The following is a 16,162-nucleotide window of genomic DNA, read 5'->3' on the forward strand; positions in this document are numbered from 1 at the left end:
AAACAGGCTATCTGATCAGTATCCCATTGTTGTCAGTGGGAGCTTGCTGTCTGCAAATTGGCTGCTGCATTTCCTTTATAACCAGAGTGACTACAGTGTCCTGAGGTTGTGAAAGGTGCTGCATAAATGCAAGTTTCTTTTTCCCTTTTCTGAGAGTCAGTGAGGTGGGGCATCAACTGGGCTTCCTGCTCCCAATTGCTTTTTTCAGTAATCCATGATGAAGCATATGCTTGAATGGGATGAGCTTATTTATATAGGCTCACCCGCTAAAGGTGGTCATTTGGTGGTTATTTGGGGGGGGGCTGCTGGTGCTCTGGAATCCTATCCCAGCATGAGTCATTACTTTCAAAGAGGATAGAATATAAGGTGGGGGAGAGGGGAAACAGTGAGGGGGTGAAGAGAATGTAGAAGGGGTCGAACATTAACTTATGCACTCAGAAATCAGCAGAGCCAGAGAGTACTGCATAACTGACAGCCTTTTTCCTCACAGTTTAAAAAAGTTTCTTTTTATTTTGGTGCAAATAAAATGCTACTGCAGAGCTTTGAAACTCTCAGGTTACATCAAAGACAATGACAGCAGCGACAGATATGTTGCAATTGCTCTGAACTTTTCTTTATTCTTGGAATTCCTAAGAACATCCTTAAAAGAACAGAAAAGCACACGAGGCTTGTGAGATTGATGACTGAATGCTACTCCATTTTGGAACGAGAGTCAATCGCTAAACCATAGTCCCCACGTAAACATATTGCACAATTAGAACACACCATGTAAAAGGATTCTAATCACGATGAAGATGATGATCTAGATCGTGACCACAACAAGACTGTCTTGTTCCACACATCATCAGCCACAGGACCATTTGTTCCAAAATGGTGTCCATTTACAATATATTCTTTTTTTTTTACAGTCACATTTATACCGCTAAAAAGGAAGAAAAAAGTGTTATTTTAGTATTTTTAAACTGGTTATACCTAATGATAGACCAGCACCAGCAATTTTTTTCTTTTTTTTAAAAAAAAGTTGGGGAGGGGCGTGGTTGGTTGCATGGTGGTAACAAGCAGAGAAACCAGGCTTGATCTGGAGCCACCAATTGCAGATTGATATTGCGGCTACTCCCACATGATCCTGGCATCCCCATGTTTCACTGTCTGACAGTAAATGGAAAATGATGGTTGTCCTGCTGTTGCTTGTAGTGGCAAGGATCACATTACATGCATAGTGAGCACCAGCTACAGCAATCATTGTACAAGTCAATTACTAGTGATATACACTTTTTGATTTCTCATTTCGTTCTACTTCTTGTAATGTAACACTGTTACTGGATAGAATGTTAAAAAAAATTAAATAAAATACAGTTCAACAGTGATCCAACTCCAGTTAAGTTAGGGTGACCAATCCAATAGCTTCCATACTCATACCAATATCAAGAACCTGTCTGAGACCTTAAGAGATGCTTTTGTTCCCCAACTAGAAAAGCATAAACATGCAGTGCTGTCAATGAACCAACTGCACATGCAAATAGTATGAGAGAACTTCAGGTAAGGAAGTCTAAAACTGCCTCAAAAGATTGGAAGTGTTGGAGGCCACCAGACTAATCAACAGCTTAAATTGTTAATGTTGGCCTGTGTAGATTTGGTTTCTGAACCCATTTTTATATTGGCCAACATAATGAGGATCCTGTCATTGAATGTTCAGTAGGATTAGGTAAGTCAACCATGCTCAGTTGGCACACCGCATTATGGCAGTGCATCCTTCTATAACCACTGACTAGGGTAGGGAAGAAAATTCACATGATTCATTAGTGCCTTTTTGGGCAAGCTCAAGAAATGTTGAGTCCCATTGGCTCACTGTCCTTCCTCTCTTCCCTTATTCAGTCACCCAAGATTTACAAAATTCACAGCTCATTGGCACAGTTAACCTCTCCCCCCTCCCCAACGCCCCCCTCCCCCCACCCACACACACGCGCGCACACACACACGCACACACACAGGCTTTGGATAAGTCATAAAACCAAAAGTAATATGGCAAGGATTTGGAAACGCCATTCCAATATGAAACAGACTCAACACGTGTCAAACATATTATCTGTTATTACTATTCATAGCAAAAATAAGTCTTTCTTTTCCAAAAAAAAAAAGGGGGCTCATCTGTCCCAACATCAAGGCTTGAAAATATTCTGTACGTTGATGGTAATCACGCAAACCACTGATGCGATAGCCTTTTGACTTCTGAAACTTGTTGAGAGATTGAAAATCCTCAAGTGAATACTTGGTGTTGAGGCATGAAACACTTTTGTGAAATTACATCATTCTCTGTACACAGTCACAATACTCGATTGTGTCACTGTCAATAATTGCACATTAGCTGCCGCAGACCCTGCGACATGGTACCAGCTGCCCTGCGATGCCTCCATCCAAGAAGACGTTCAAGTCTTTAAGCTTATGTTGTTTTTTTTTTAAAAAAGTCCTCCGCAGGTGAGGAGATCCTTCTTTATGATCTTCTTAAGAGATCATATAGTGGGTTATTGCATGCAGTGCATAGAGAAGCTCTGCCTGCATCCGAGCTTCCAGGATCAACAGATTCACACGAACCTAGCAACAGAGACAAAGAAGTGTAAATACAGTATAAGACCGCTCTTTGCAGTAATATGCAAACAGTGACACAAATCAAAAGGGGCGAGTTACTGAAATGAAAAGGCACACGTCACCGAAAGTTGAAAGTAAAAACCAAAATATTGGAAATGTACAAAGGGCAGTCAGCAGTTGAAAGAAAAAGACAGTTCAGAACTGATGGGATTCTGCTGCCTTGTTCCGGGTCCCCTCCCCATCTCAAGCCACAAACATTTTTCCCTTGCTGGTGTTGAGTATTCCCATAGTTTGCTGTTTTTGCTTAGTTGTAGCCACTGTATAGTTATTGGGCCGGAACATGCTGATAAAGAATGGTGTGTGCGATCTGCCATCTGCAATCAGCCAGCAAGTTCAGAGATATGCCGTGACTTGCGAATGTCTAGAACTTCACCCAAACAGCGGGAGTGGGGGGGGAGACTTTCCAACCCTCTGCTGCCGGATTGTCCAGTCGCACTGAAAGTGAATAGACATTTGGCCGGGCTGCCTCACGCATTATTTTTAAGAATTTGCTGGATTTGTGCATTAGTTGCCCATTAAACTCATTACAAAATGTAACCTCTAGTGATTAGTACGGACTGCAAAAAGTGGGAAGTAATCTTCCGCAGTGTTTGGAGAAGTGCCTTTGTGCACTGTGACTTGCCATAGTTACGTGACCTGTTATGTCACCCTGTGTGTATAAAGGCTTGAGAGCAGAGGCCATTTCATCCACCACTTGAAACATGGGGCAGAATCTTTCCCTTGTCGGGCGGGCTCAGGCGGGGGCGGTCGGGAAGCCGACTGCTGCCCACCATCGAGGCCGGAAGGCGATTTCACGCTGGCAGGCCAATTAAGGCCCACCCAGCGTGGAACGCGAGTGGCAGCGCTCAGCGCTGCCTGTGCAGGTGAGGGGTCGGGGGGCGGGCACAGAGCTGCCTCAGGGAGATGAAGCATTTTCAAAAAAAAAATAAATAAACGAATAATGTAATAAAACATGTCCCCTCATTTGACTTAAAATTAATTGAATTTTACAAGTTTTGTTTTATTTTTATTTGCTTTAGGAAACCTCATCCCACCCGTGGACGGGGTTTCCTAAGAAGTGCAAAGGTCGCTTGGTCTTTTCGCCTGCCCTTGAACCGTAAGGTTGGACAGGCAGCGAAAAATGTCAGTCGATTGTCTTTTTAATGGCCTTAACAGGCCTTTTAATTGTCGGCGGGTGCACTGCTGATTCCCATGCGCGGCCGCCGACCGAAATATTGCACGACTGCGCAGTGACATTGGGACACTTGCCCGACGCCACGCGCGTCATTTTACGCTCGAGCGGGTCGGGGCGCGTCCACTGGCCGAGCTAAAAATTTTGCCCAATGGCATCAGGATTGTGCCATTGAAATGGAGAGGATTTTGATAGATGGAAGAGAGCCAGCCTTTGTAAGAACCAGCAAAGAATAATCAAAGCTTCAGTCCACAGCTTTGTACAGGATATTGACTACTGGTTGAGCTTTGAATATTCCAATACTGGCTCCTGTGGAGATGAAAGCAGATGAAAATAAACTGGAAATTCTTCCAGTCTCAATGGCAGAACTATGAAATTGCCACAGAATTAAACAAGAAACCTGAAGATATAAGGGTAGCAACTCTGTTATCAGTGCTGGGGAAAGAATGGTACAAGCTGTATTGCACCCTAGACCTCACTGAGAAGCAGAAAAGCTAGTTTTGTGAAATTTTGGAGGCCTTGAAGACCCACTTTGAGCTTTCTACCAATGTTACTTATGAACGCTACATGTTCAACACCAGACCTCAGGAGGTGGGGGAGGAGATTAATGATCAGTATGTGACTGCATTGAGGCGTCTAGTTGAATCTTGTGAGTTTGAGCAACTGAAGGATGACCTAATCAAAGATAGGATTGTCTTAGGAACGAAAGATCCTGTTGTGACAGCACGTATGCTGGGAGAAGAGAAACTTACTCTCAAGAAAGCTATTGACATGTGCAGAAGCTCTCAAGTGGTCAATCATCAACTGATGAGTATTGATGGGAGAACTGACAAGGTTTCCCACTTTGCGGAGAGGCAGTTCAGGCCTTCCAAGCACAAGATAATGGGGGAAAAGAAGGAACTATTTACAGAAGGGCCAACAAAAAGACCAAGGCCAGAATACTGGATCTAAATGTTGTGGAGAACGCCACATAAAAGAAAAGGAAGCATGTTCAGCGCGGGGAAAGCAGTGCTCTGACTGCAAGAAGCTGAATCGCTTTGCATGCAAGTGTTTTGCTGGAAAGAAAAGAAGCAAGCCTATAAAGATGGTTGCTGAAGAGAAGTCAGACGGTGATCTTGGCAAATCACTCTACACCTTCAAACAAGTTGGCACCCTCAAGTTTCAAGGAAAAAAAATGATTTCTGACTATTGGAACGATGACTGCGGAAGGACAACATCAAGTTAATGTGAAGTGTCAGACAAACACTGTTGCCACGTGCAACCTCATGAGCTTCACAGACCTGTGCTCGAGATGGTGACCCAAAAATGAAACCATCAAAGGTAAAGTTGAGGCTATATGATGGAACAATGCTCACCCCAAAAGGGCAAACTAAACTGAGAGCCCAATGCAATGAGAAGAAAGAATATTTGCAGTTCCAAATAGTAGGCACTAAGCAAAATCCACTCATCTCAGCTGAAATAAGTTAAAGGTTTGGACTGGTAACCCTCCATCTACCAGTAGGGGTGGTTTGCAGTGTTTCGCACAGCACAAAGCCATTGACTGCTGAACAAAATCTAAAAAATTAAAGATGTTTTCACAGGTCTTGGATGTGTTCCTGGTGAATATCATCTTGAAGTAGATGAGAATGTGAGACCAACTCAGCATCTTCTGAGGAGAGTTCCAGCTGCTCTCAAGTTTAGCCTGAAGGACAAGATAGAGGAGCTTGAAAAGAAGCAAGTAATCAAGAAAGTGACAACACCTACAGACTGGGTTAGCAGTATGGTAGCTGTGAAAAAACCTGGAAAGCTGAGAGTGTGCATAGATCCAAAGGACCTCGGTAAATCTTTGAAGAAATCTCATGGCAACCATTGAAGAAATTTTTCCGCAGTTTGCCATGGCACCCTAGATGCGAAAGATGAAAACTGGCAAGTGAAGTTGGATGTAAGTAGCAGTTTTCTGACTACATTCTGGATGCCATTTGGGAGGTACAGATGGTTGCGCATGCTGTTTGGTATTTCTATTGCTCTAGAAGAGTATCAACGTAGATACCATGAGATAGTCAATGATCTTCCAGGCGAAGAATGATTGTTGATGATCCACTGCTCAACGGATGTGGAGATACGATGGAAGAAGCCATTGCAGACCATGATCAGAATCTAGTAAGACTGCTACTAGAGAGTTTGCCAGATGAACTTGAAGCTGAATAAGAAGAAACTGCGACTGAAGTACATAGGTCATGTACTGACAGCGAAGGAGTCCTCCCTGATCCTGATCAGGTGAGAACTGTAGCAGAAATGCAGCAACCAACAGATGTGAAGGTGATGCATTGATATGTTAAGATTTGTAAACTACCTAACAAAGTTCTTGTCCAATTTGTCATCAGAGTGTGAACTTCCACTCAAGCTAACTGCAATGGATGTGCAATGGTATTGGGGCACAGAACATGAAGCAGCTTTCACTCATATCAAACAACTAGTGATGCCAACACCAGTGCTGAGGTACTATGATGTTAATGATGAGGTCACCCTGCAGTTGTGATGCCAGTGAGACAGGGCTTGGAGAAACCCTCATGCAACAAGGACAACCAGTTGTGTTTGCACAAGAGCATTAACACAAACTGAACAACGCTATGCACAGATTGAGAAAGGATGCCTGGCTATTGTCTTTGCATTTTAATCTGTACCTGTTCAGGAGAGACAAGGTGACGGCAGAGTCTGACCACAAGCCACTTCAATGCATCTCTCTCAAACCACCTCTATCTGCTCCAAAGCGTCTGCAAAGAGTGTTATTTAATCTGCAGAGATTTGGATGTGAAGTACAAGCAGGGGAAGCGGATGTACATCATTGACATGCTATCAAGCGCCGTATACCTTTGAAGAAAGTTGCTGATGTTAGTACAGAATGTGAAATCTTCCAGATTCACTGAGAAATAACAGCACAGCATGCTTTGGAGGTCATCAATGCAGCAGAAACATTGACTCTGACAGACGGGCATCTTGCTCAGATCAAGAAATTACACAACAAGATGCAATGCTCCAAGTGCTGCAGAAAGTAGTGATGAATGGTTGGCCTGAAACCATCAAGGACACACCTATTGCTATAAGAGAGTATTGGGAATCTTGTACAAAGGAACTGCAGTCATCGTCCCTAAGGAGCGGAGAAAAGAGATGCTAAAGCACATCCATGCAAGCCAGCAAGAAATTGAGTCTAGTTTGAGGAAGGCAAGAGAAGTGCTCTACTGGCCAAACATGAACAATGAGATCAAGGACCATATTAACCAGTGCAGTGCTTATGATTAATATTAAGCTAAGCAAGCTAAAGAGTGACTCATGACATGACTCATGACATCCCAGACAGACCATGGATGAAGTTTGGAGTAGACTTCTTCACTCTCACTGGAACTGACTCAGACTACTGGGAGTTAGACAAGCTGAAGTTAATGACCACCAGCGAGATCGCAGAATACCTGAAAGCACACTTCAGTCGTTATGGCATTCCTGACATCGTGATGAGTAACAATGGCCCTCAGTTCAGGAGTGAAGAATTCAGACATTTTGTAAATGGTTAGGAAATTTAGCACTACGCATCATCTCAACACTAACCCCTGTCAAATGGAAAGGCTGACGCAGTAGTGAAAATTGACAAAGGGATCATTGAAAAATCAAATATATCCAGCACAGATTTGTACAAGACAATCCTAGAGTGAAGAAACACACCTACTGAAGGCAGGGAAAGTTGTCCAGTTCAGCGACTAATGTCACGCTGCACCCAAACTACTCTTCCAATAACTAAAAAAACTACTGAAGCCAGAAGTTGTAACAGGAATGAGTGACAAAGGTAAAGTGAAATGACAGAAAGCCAAATATCACTTTGAAAAAGCTGCCAAATCATTGCCAGAGCTGAAAGTTGGAGAGCTGATCGGAGTGCAAACATTCAACTCTCTCCACAAAAGTCAGCCCACTTGGCAACTTGGTACCTGTGCAGAGAAGTTGTAACCTTGATCATACACGGCGACATTGAATGACCAGATCTATCGTCCTAACTGCAGATATGTACGTACAACTGGAGCAGACAGCTGATGAGGAAGGTGTGGGTTCACCAACCACACAAGGAACTGAATGACTATCAGTCCCAGAGGCCAACCATTCCCCAACAAAGACAACGGATCAGCAGCAACAATTACCACAGCAGCAACACTCGCCATGGCAGTGACATTCCTCGGAAATGCATCATCACCGCAAGAATGAGTGGACAAACAGCCAATAACAACCCGCACGCATACCGTTAGAAGACCTGAATGCTTCAAAGATTGTATATGTAATGCGTGTGGAGGAACAGACAAAGTGACACACTAGAATGATCAGTTTTTCGTTGTAGACCATGTATGCGCCTAACTTGCAGTTGCAAATACTTGCAAGTTGCTTTTTCTTTTCATGAAAAGGGGGATGTTTGGAGAAGTGCCTTGGTGCACTGCGGCTTGCCATAGTCATGTGACCTCTGTCATCTTGTGTGTATAAAGGCTTGAGAGCAGAAGTCATATCATCCACTACTTGGAACACACAGAGATTGGTACTGGGATCAATGTTGTTCGCAACTTGCATTCAGTTTACAATTCACATTCAATTTGCTATCAGAAAGACTGAACAGGCTGGGCCTCTTTTCCCTAGAAAAGAGGAAGCCGAGGGATGATCTGATCGAGGTTTTTATGATACCGATAGGATCTGATAGGACAGGCATCAAGAAAATATTTCCACTTGTGGGCGAAATCAAAACTCAAGGCCAGATAGCTACAAATATATTTAATAGGGAATTCATGAGAAACTTTTTTTTAACCCAAAGAGCACGCTACCACAAGGAGTAGTTGTGGGAATGAGCATGGATGCATTTAAGGGAAAGCTAGATAAGCACATAAGGAATAGGATATGCTGGCTGTGTTAGATGATGAGTGGTTGGAGGAGGGTCATATGGCACATAAACGCTGGCAGAGATCAATTGAGCTAAATGGCCTATTTCCTAGCTGTAAATTTGATGTAATTCAAATATTTCTATGTTATACAGATACATACATGGGGAATATTGCATAGAGATGGGTATGGTTATGTTACTGAACTATTAAGATAGAGGTCTGAACTAATAATCCAGTAGAGTGTGAGTTTAACTCCCAGTTTGGTAGCCTGAAAATTTGAATTAGGAAGAAAATCTGGAAGTAAAAAGCTGGCATCAATAAAAATGACCATGAAGCTTTTGGATTTTCTGAACTGTAGCTAATTCTCAGCTGCCTTTTGACATGGTCGAGCAAGTCACTCAGTTATATCAAACCACAACCCGTATTCAAAAAAAAGGTCCAGAACCACCAGTTGAGGGCAACTATGAATGGGCAAAAGATGCAACCTTGCTAGTGAAACCCATATCCTGAGAGTAAGTCCATAAGACGCAGGAGCAGAAGTAGGCCATTTGGCCATCAAGTCTGCTCCGCCATTCAATGAGATCATGGCTGATCTGATAATCCTCAGCTCCACTTAGAAAATGTATACATATGCAAGCACCAGCAGAATATAGACTAAGGGAATGTTGTATGCTCAGAGGCACTTGTACACACAGTGATGGTGTGGAGGTAAATATACTGTGCTAATATTGTAGTTCGATTTAATGCAATAATATCTGTAGCTGTTGGCTTTCACAGGGTGTTATCAATTAGTTTGAGGACTCATTATTTTGTTATGACTCACCAAGGCTCAGTTGGGTGTATATTACCTAGTGGATTTTCTGGATTAATACTCACCTTTTCTGAATATTTAAACTGCCTCCAGTACCTCTCAAACATCTGAGGCTTTGCTTTTTCTGGGTAGCAAGTCACAGTCTTCAAGTAAACCTTCAGATTTTTCTCCAAGAAAAGATTCATCTCGCCATAATCATAATCATCGTACCTGTCAATTGGAAAAGAAAACCTTTTCAGTGATTACGGTCAATAATCTCCAGTGCATTTGCGTAAATGATTTATACTGACTGTTTCCAACAGTTTTTTTTTTCCTCTGTTACACTATAAATGTTGTATTAGTTTTATTAGATTTGATAGAGGTGGCCAAAGCCATGGGAGGTCTTGCCGCACAGTGGGTAGTGTCCCTGACTCTGAGCCAGAAGCTCAGGGTTCAAGTCCTGCTCCAGGGGTGGAATTTTATGGCCCCTCCCACCGGCATGATTTTCTGGTCCCACCAAAGTCAAAGGAGATCTGGACTGCCGCGACAGGGCTGTAAAATTCCACCCCAGGACTGGATGGAAGGTGCATTCATAATTTGGCCAAACAGGTTGAGTACTAATTTGTAAATTCTTTCAACATATGCCTGTGGCAGGTGGTAAGAGCAGGGTATATTGGTCAGCCTCCTGCAGAAGGCAATGGCAAACCATTGCATTGCCATGCCAAGCATAACCATGGGCCAAGATATGGAAGCCCATGGTCGCCAATGCCCTCTTAGGGCATGGTCCCTGAAGAGAGAGATATTCAAGATCATGAGGGGTATGGACAGAGTAGATAGGGAAAAGCTGTTCCTATGGGTGGAAGGATCAAAAACCAGACAGCACAAATTTAAGCCAATTGGCAAAAAAAGTAATGGTGACATGAGGAAAAACTTTTTCACACATCGAATGGTTAGGAGATCCTCCGGAGGTCCCCAGCAACACAGATGCCGGTCTTCAACAAATTCGATTCACCCCACGTGATACCAAGAAACAGCTGACGGCACTGGATACTGCAAAGGCTACGGACGCTGACAATTTTCCGGCATTAGTACTGAAGACTTGTGCTCCAGAACTTGCCGTACCCCTACCAAGCTGTTCCAGTACAGTTACAACACTGGCATCTACCCGGCTATGTGGAAAATTGCCCAGGTATGTCCTGCACACAAAAAACAGGACGAATCCAAGCCAGCCAATTACCACCCCATCAGTCTCCTCTCCATCATCAGTAAAGTAATGGAAGGGGTCATCAACAGTGCTATCAAGTGGCACTTGCTTATCAATAACCTGCTCACTAATGCCCAGTCTGGGTTCTGCCACGGCCACTCAGCTCCTGACCTCATTACAGCCCTGGTTCAAACATGGACAAAAGAACCGAATTCTGAGGTGAGATGAGAGAGAGTGACTGCCCTTGACATCAAGGCCGCATTTGATCGAGTGTGGCATCAAGGAGCCCCAGCAAAACTGGAGTCAATAGTAATCAGGGGAAAACTCTCCAATAGTTGGAGTCATATCTAGCACAAAGGAAGATGGTTGTGGTTATTGGAGGTCAGTCATCTCAGCTCCAGGACATCACCGCAGGAGTTCCTCAGGGTAGTGTCCACGGCCCAACCATCTTCAGCTGCTTCATCAATGACCTTCCTCCTATCATAAGGTCAGAAATGGGGATGTACTCTGATGATTGCACAATGTTCAGCACCATTCATGACTCCTCAGGTACTGAAGCAGTCCATGTCCAAATGCAGCAAGACCTGGACAATATCCAGGCTTGGGCTGACAAGTGGCAAGTAACATTCGTGCCACACAAGTGTCAGGCAATGACCATCTCCAACAAGAGAGTATCCAACCATCGCCCCTTGATGTTCAATGGCATTACCATCGCTGAATCCCCCACTATCAATGTCCTGGCGGGGGTTACCACTGACCAGAAATTGAGCTGGACTAGCCATATAAATACTGTGGCTTCAACAGCAGGTCAGAGGCTGGGAATCGTGCGACGAGTAACCCATCTCCTGACTCCCCAAAGCCTGTCCTCCATCTACTAGGCACAAGTCGGGAGTGTGATGGAATACTCCCCACTTTCCTGGAAGACTGCAACTCCCACAACACTCAAGCAGCTTGACACTGTCCAGGACAGAACAGTCCGCATGATTGGCACCACATCCACAAACATTCACTCCCTCCACCATTGACGAACAGTAGCAGCAGTGTGTACCATCTACAAGAGGCATTGCAAGAATTCACCAAGGCTCCTTAGACAGCACCTTCCAAACCCACGACCATTACCATCTAGAAGGACAAGGGCAGCAGATAGATAGGAACACCACCACCTGGAAGTTCCCCTCCAAGTCACTCATCATCCTGACTTGGAAATATATTGCTGTTCATTCACTGTCGCTGGGTCAAAATCCTGGAACTCCCTTCCTAACGGCACTGTTGGTGTACCTACACCAAATGGACTGCAGTGGTTCAAGAAGGCAACTCACCACCACCTTCTCAAGGGAAATTAGGGATGGGCAATAATTGCTGGCCTAGCCAGCAAAGCCCACATCCCATGAATGAATAAAAAAAAATTGGAATGCACTGCCTAACTCTCTACCCCAGAGAGTTGTGGAGGCTAGATAAGCTGAAAGTATCTAAAGAGGTAGATAGATTTTTGAAATATCGGGGAATTGAGGGCTATGAGGAGCTGGCACAAAAGGGGAGATGAGGCTTGGGGCAGATCAGCCATGATCTTATTGAATGGTGGGGCAGGCTTGAGGGGCCAAATGGGAGGCAGGTTCAACTGTGGCTTTTGGGAGGGAATTGGATTATTATCTGAAAAGAATGTGCAGGGCTATGGAGAGAAGATGTGGGAGTGGCACTGGTTGAATTGCTCCTTCGGAAAGTCAGCACAAAATACAATGGGTCAAATAGCCCCCTTTTGTGCTGTAACCATTTTGAGATTCTGTGACAGTGATACTACTCTTTTTCATCAGTGGATTTTAAACACTGACACACTCTCCAAGTTCCATGATAACATAGGGTAAATTCACTCCCCAGTGTGGTGCTAGGCACAAAGGTTTTGGCTTTAGTCCTTTCTCTCAATCATGGCATCTGGAGGGTTGCGACACGGAGCTGGGGAAGTGGGGAATAAAATCTTACAATTATCCAGTGACCATTGCTCGAAGCTATACATGCATGGACGCTGAAGATCACACACGAAGAACGGCTTGTTGAACAAGTTGCCAGAAAAGGACTAACACCTGTGGAAATGTATTCTACTATAAGTCCACACCTTGAGGAGGGGAAGAGAGAAAATATTTAAGCTACTCTGGTTATCTCTGTTTCATGAATGGGTTCTTATGACCACAGAAAGAGAAAGAATTGTGGGTGATTTTATATGGTAAGAAAATGACCTAGTTCACATTTCAACCTACACGATATGGAGTTCTTTTCTTGTCTTCTCTCTCTCTCTCTCTCTCTCTGAGTTTTTAAACTTTTCTAAGAAACCGACACCGTTTTATTGAAAATGGTGTTGTACAAATGACAGTTAGTTACCTAATACCAAACATGCAGTGTATGTAGTTCCAAATGCCCCTCTTGAGTGCTGAGAAGTCACAGCCGCGCTGTTTGGCCATGGTGCCATTCTTCAGACTGTACACAGTGCGGAACTTCTCGTCGAGGAGGTGGCCAATGTCTGAATACAGCCGGTTCACGAGTGAGAACCCATGGTCTTCCCAGGAATAGTCCTGTCAAGGAAATACCAAATACAACCAGTCTTTTAACATGTGACAGTGGCCAGTAGAAAAACAGGATTGGTGGGGAGAAGGACAAAGAAAGGAAGGAGATTGGTCACTTTTCATTTTTGGGCCTTTAAATATGCAACTTTATCATACTGATCAACCCTTTGTATCATACCTCCACTATAAATCTGTGCGAGCATTAATTTATGCATTGTGGCCTTTAGGCACTCAGCCCAGTTGAGTCTTCTACTGAGATAATAGCTCCTTCTCTCATTATCCACGTCAGCCCCTACGTCAACTTCTGAATTTAGGTTGTATAAGCTAACTAAGAGTCAAGGCTCAAACACAGGTTCTTTCTTTTATTATGTAAGTCATTATCAAACCAGGTCACCTGCACCTACAGTTTAATATCAACCTTAATATCAAGCTTGAAATAGAGGCTTGAAAAATGCTACATAAAAGGTTACTGCACAAAATAAGAGCTCATGGTGATGGAGGTGATATATTAGCATGGATAGAGGATTGGCTGAATAATAGGAAACAGAGTTGGGATAAATGGGTCATTTTCAAGTTGACAAACTATAACAAGTGGAGTGCCATAGGGATCAGTGCTGGGGATTCAATTATTTACAATCTCTATTAATGGCTTGGATGAAGGGACCAACTATATTTTGGCCAAATTTGCTGACGATAGGAAAGCAAGTTGTGAGCAGGATACAAAGAGTCTACAATGGAATATAGATAGGTTAAATGATTGGGCAAAACTTTGGTGGATGGAGTATAATGTGGGAAAATTTGAGATTGCAAAACTTTGGCAGGAAGATTAGAAAAGCAGATTATTTAAATGTAGAAAGACTACAGAATGCTACAGTACAGAGGGATCTGAGCATCCTTGTACATGAACCACGAATGTTAGCTGCGGGTACAGCAAGTAATTAGGAAGGCAAATTAAATGTTGGCCTTTATTGCAAGGGGGATAGAGTATAAAAGTAGGGAAGTCTTGCTACAACTGCACAGGGGCATTGGTGAGACCACACCTAGTGTAGTTTTGATCTCCTACTTAAGGAGGGATATACTTGCATTGGAAACAATTCAGAGAAGATTCATTCGGCTGATTCCTGGAATGAAAGGGTTGACTTATGAGGAAAGGCTGAGCAGATTGGGCCTATACTCATTGGAGTTTAGAAGAATGAGAGATGATCTTATTGAAACATATAAGATTCGGAGCAGGCTTGACAGGGTACATGCTGAGAGGATGTTCACTCTTGTGGGGGAACCTAGAACTATGGTACACAGTTTAGAAATAAGGGGTCTCCCATTTAAGATGGAGATGAATGGTATTGCTTATCTCAGAGGGTTGTTAAATCTTTGGAATTCTCTTCCATAGAGAGCAGTGGAGCCTGGGTCACTGAATATATTCAAGGTTCAGCTAGACAGATTTTTGATCTACATGGAAGTCAAGGGGAATTAAGGCCACAATCACATCAACCATGATCTAACTGAATGGTGGAGCAGGCTCGATGGGTCGAATGGCATATTTCTTATGTTCTTAGTCTCAACCCTTAGTCTTAGATTCAACCCTTGAATCCAGTGACAATCAGCCTCAGAGCCCAGTCCAGAATGTCAGCTCTTGTTTATTCATTAGAGGAAGAAGGGAACAAGATGCAAGCAAGCAAAAAAATCAACCAAGTTAACTTCAGTGTCAAATTTGGTATAAACCTCTCATCTCTCCTTCCCAACTTTGTAAATCAGTCTTAATTTCAAGTTTCACATATGGGTACCCACAGCCTAAATGTCAAGGTAGGGTACAAACATCCTTTGCCACATTCTAAGACAGAGATTATACCTGAGCTCGGAAAACAGGCAGCTGCTCTCCACTTCTTCTGGCAAATTCAGGGTAACCAAACTCAGGGTCTTCCACGTAACAGGACAAGTCAGGTATTGTGACAGGTTTATCTTCCAGAGCTGTGTAATCAAAGTCAGAGGCAGGGGATTAAAAGGGTTCGCAAAAACAACAACCTTCTCCCTCTTTTTCCACTTTGGTTCTCTGCGTGAGGGTTCTAGTTTTTGTTCCCTATTTTCAATCCCTCTTCTGGTCTTACCAATTCTGCGAGTGATTAACAGGATGACCTGCTCCAAGGCTTTCTGCCTATGCTGCTCTTGTGTTGACCGCTAATACGACCTGATGAAGCAGCCCAGTAATGACTCTCCCCAAGATTTCCCCTTCTTTCGCCCCTGAGAATGGTGTGGCTGAGATGTGGAGCCCAGTCCCAAGACATTTTTCCATCTCATTACCGATTATTTCACATTAGTTCTAAATATGGAGGGGATGCATATGTTAAGGAGAATAGCCTCAAATTCCTGGCAACAGTTCGCAGCAGGCAAACATACTCCAGAGAAAGGAAACTAATTACTGGCAGGGTGAAATACAAGACAGAGGGAATGAAATTAATAGTTGGAAACAGGATTATTATACAAATAAAAAGCCAGTTGCAGGGCACCTTGCTTACCCCTGGTCACTGTTGGTGAACTTGTGTCTTTTTCTGTCTCCAATCCAATCCATATTTCTTCCCGCAGCATCTCCTCTTCATTCTCTTTCTCTGCCTGGAATTTCTGCATCCTGTCTGCCAAACATTCGGAATCACTGGAATAATCCACTGACTGAAGAAATGAAAATACAATCAGTCAGCACTGGAGTACTGATGAAAGATCATGGTCCTGAAACGTTAACTCTGTTTCTTTCTCCACAGATGCTGCCAGACCTGTTGAGTATTTATTTTCTGTTTTTATTAGCCCTGGTCTTTCATAGGCTGTCACTGCACTTGATTGACACCTACCTGAATCATCCTCCTCCTTATTCAGTGAGGTTAGGACATTCAGAATCCAACTCCTCTTCTCCCCCAACAC

General features: G+C 43.5%; 1 protein-coding gene across 2 annotated transcripts in view; it reads right to left on the reverse strand.

The window, feature by feature from the left end:
- Window positions 1-487: 487 nt before the first annotated feature.
- LOC144683944 (sestrin-3-like) overlaps window positions 488-16,162 on the reverse strand; it is a 56,765-nt gene continuing 41,090 nt past the window's right edge. For both annotated transcript variants that reach the window (XM_078547556.1, XM_078547557.1), the window contains 5 exons: window positions 15,766-15,916; window positions 15,102-15,220; window positions 13,071-13,261; window positions 9,580-9,724; window positions 488-2,592 (listed from right to left, as the gene is read on the reverse strand). In XM_078547556.1, coding sequence (XP_078403682.1) covers window positions 2,503-2,592; window positions 9,580-9,724; window positions 13,071-13,261; window positions 15,102-15,220; window positions 15,766-15,916 — 696 coding nt within the window. In that variant the 3' untranslated portion in view covers window positions 488-2,502. The remainder of the gene's footprint in view (window positions 2,593-9,579; window positions 9,725-13,070; window positions 13,262-15,101; window positions 15,221-15,765; window positions 15,917-16,162) is intronic.

The sequence above is a fragment of the Cetorhinus maximus genome, chromosome 8 (assembly GCF_964194155.1).
Source record: "Cetorhinus maximus chromosome 8, sCetMax3.hap1.1, whole genome shotgun sequence".
Lineage (NCBI taxonomy): Eukaryota > Metazoa > Chordata > Chondrichthyes > Lamniformes > Cetorhinidae > Cetorhinus > Cetorhinus maximus.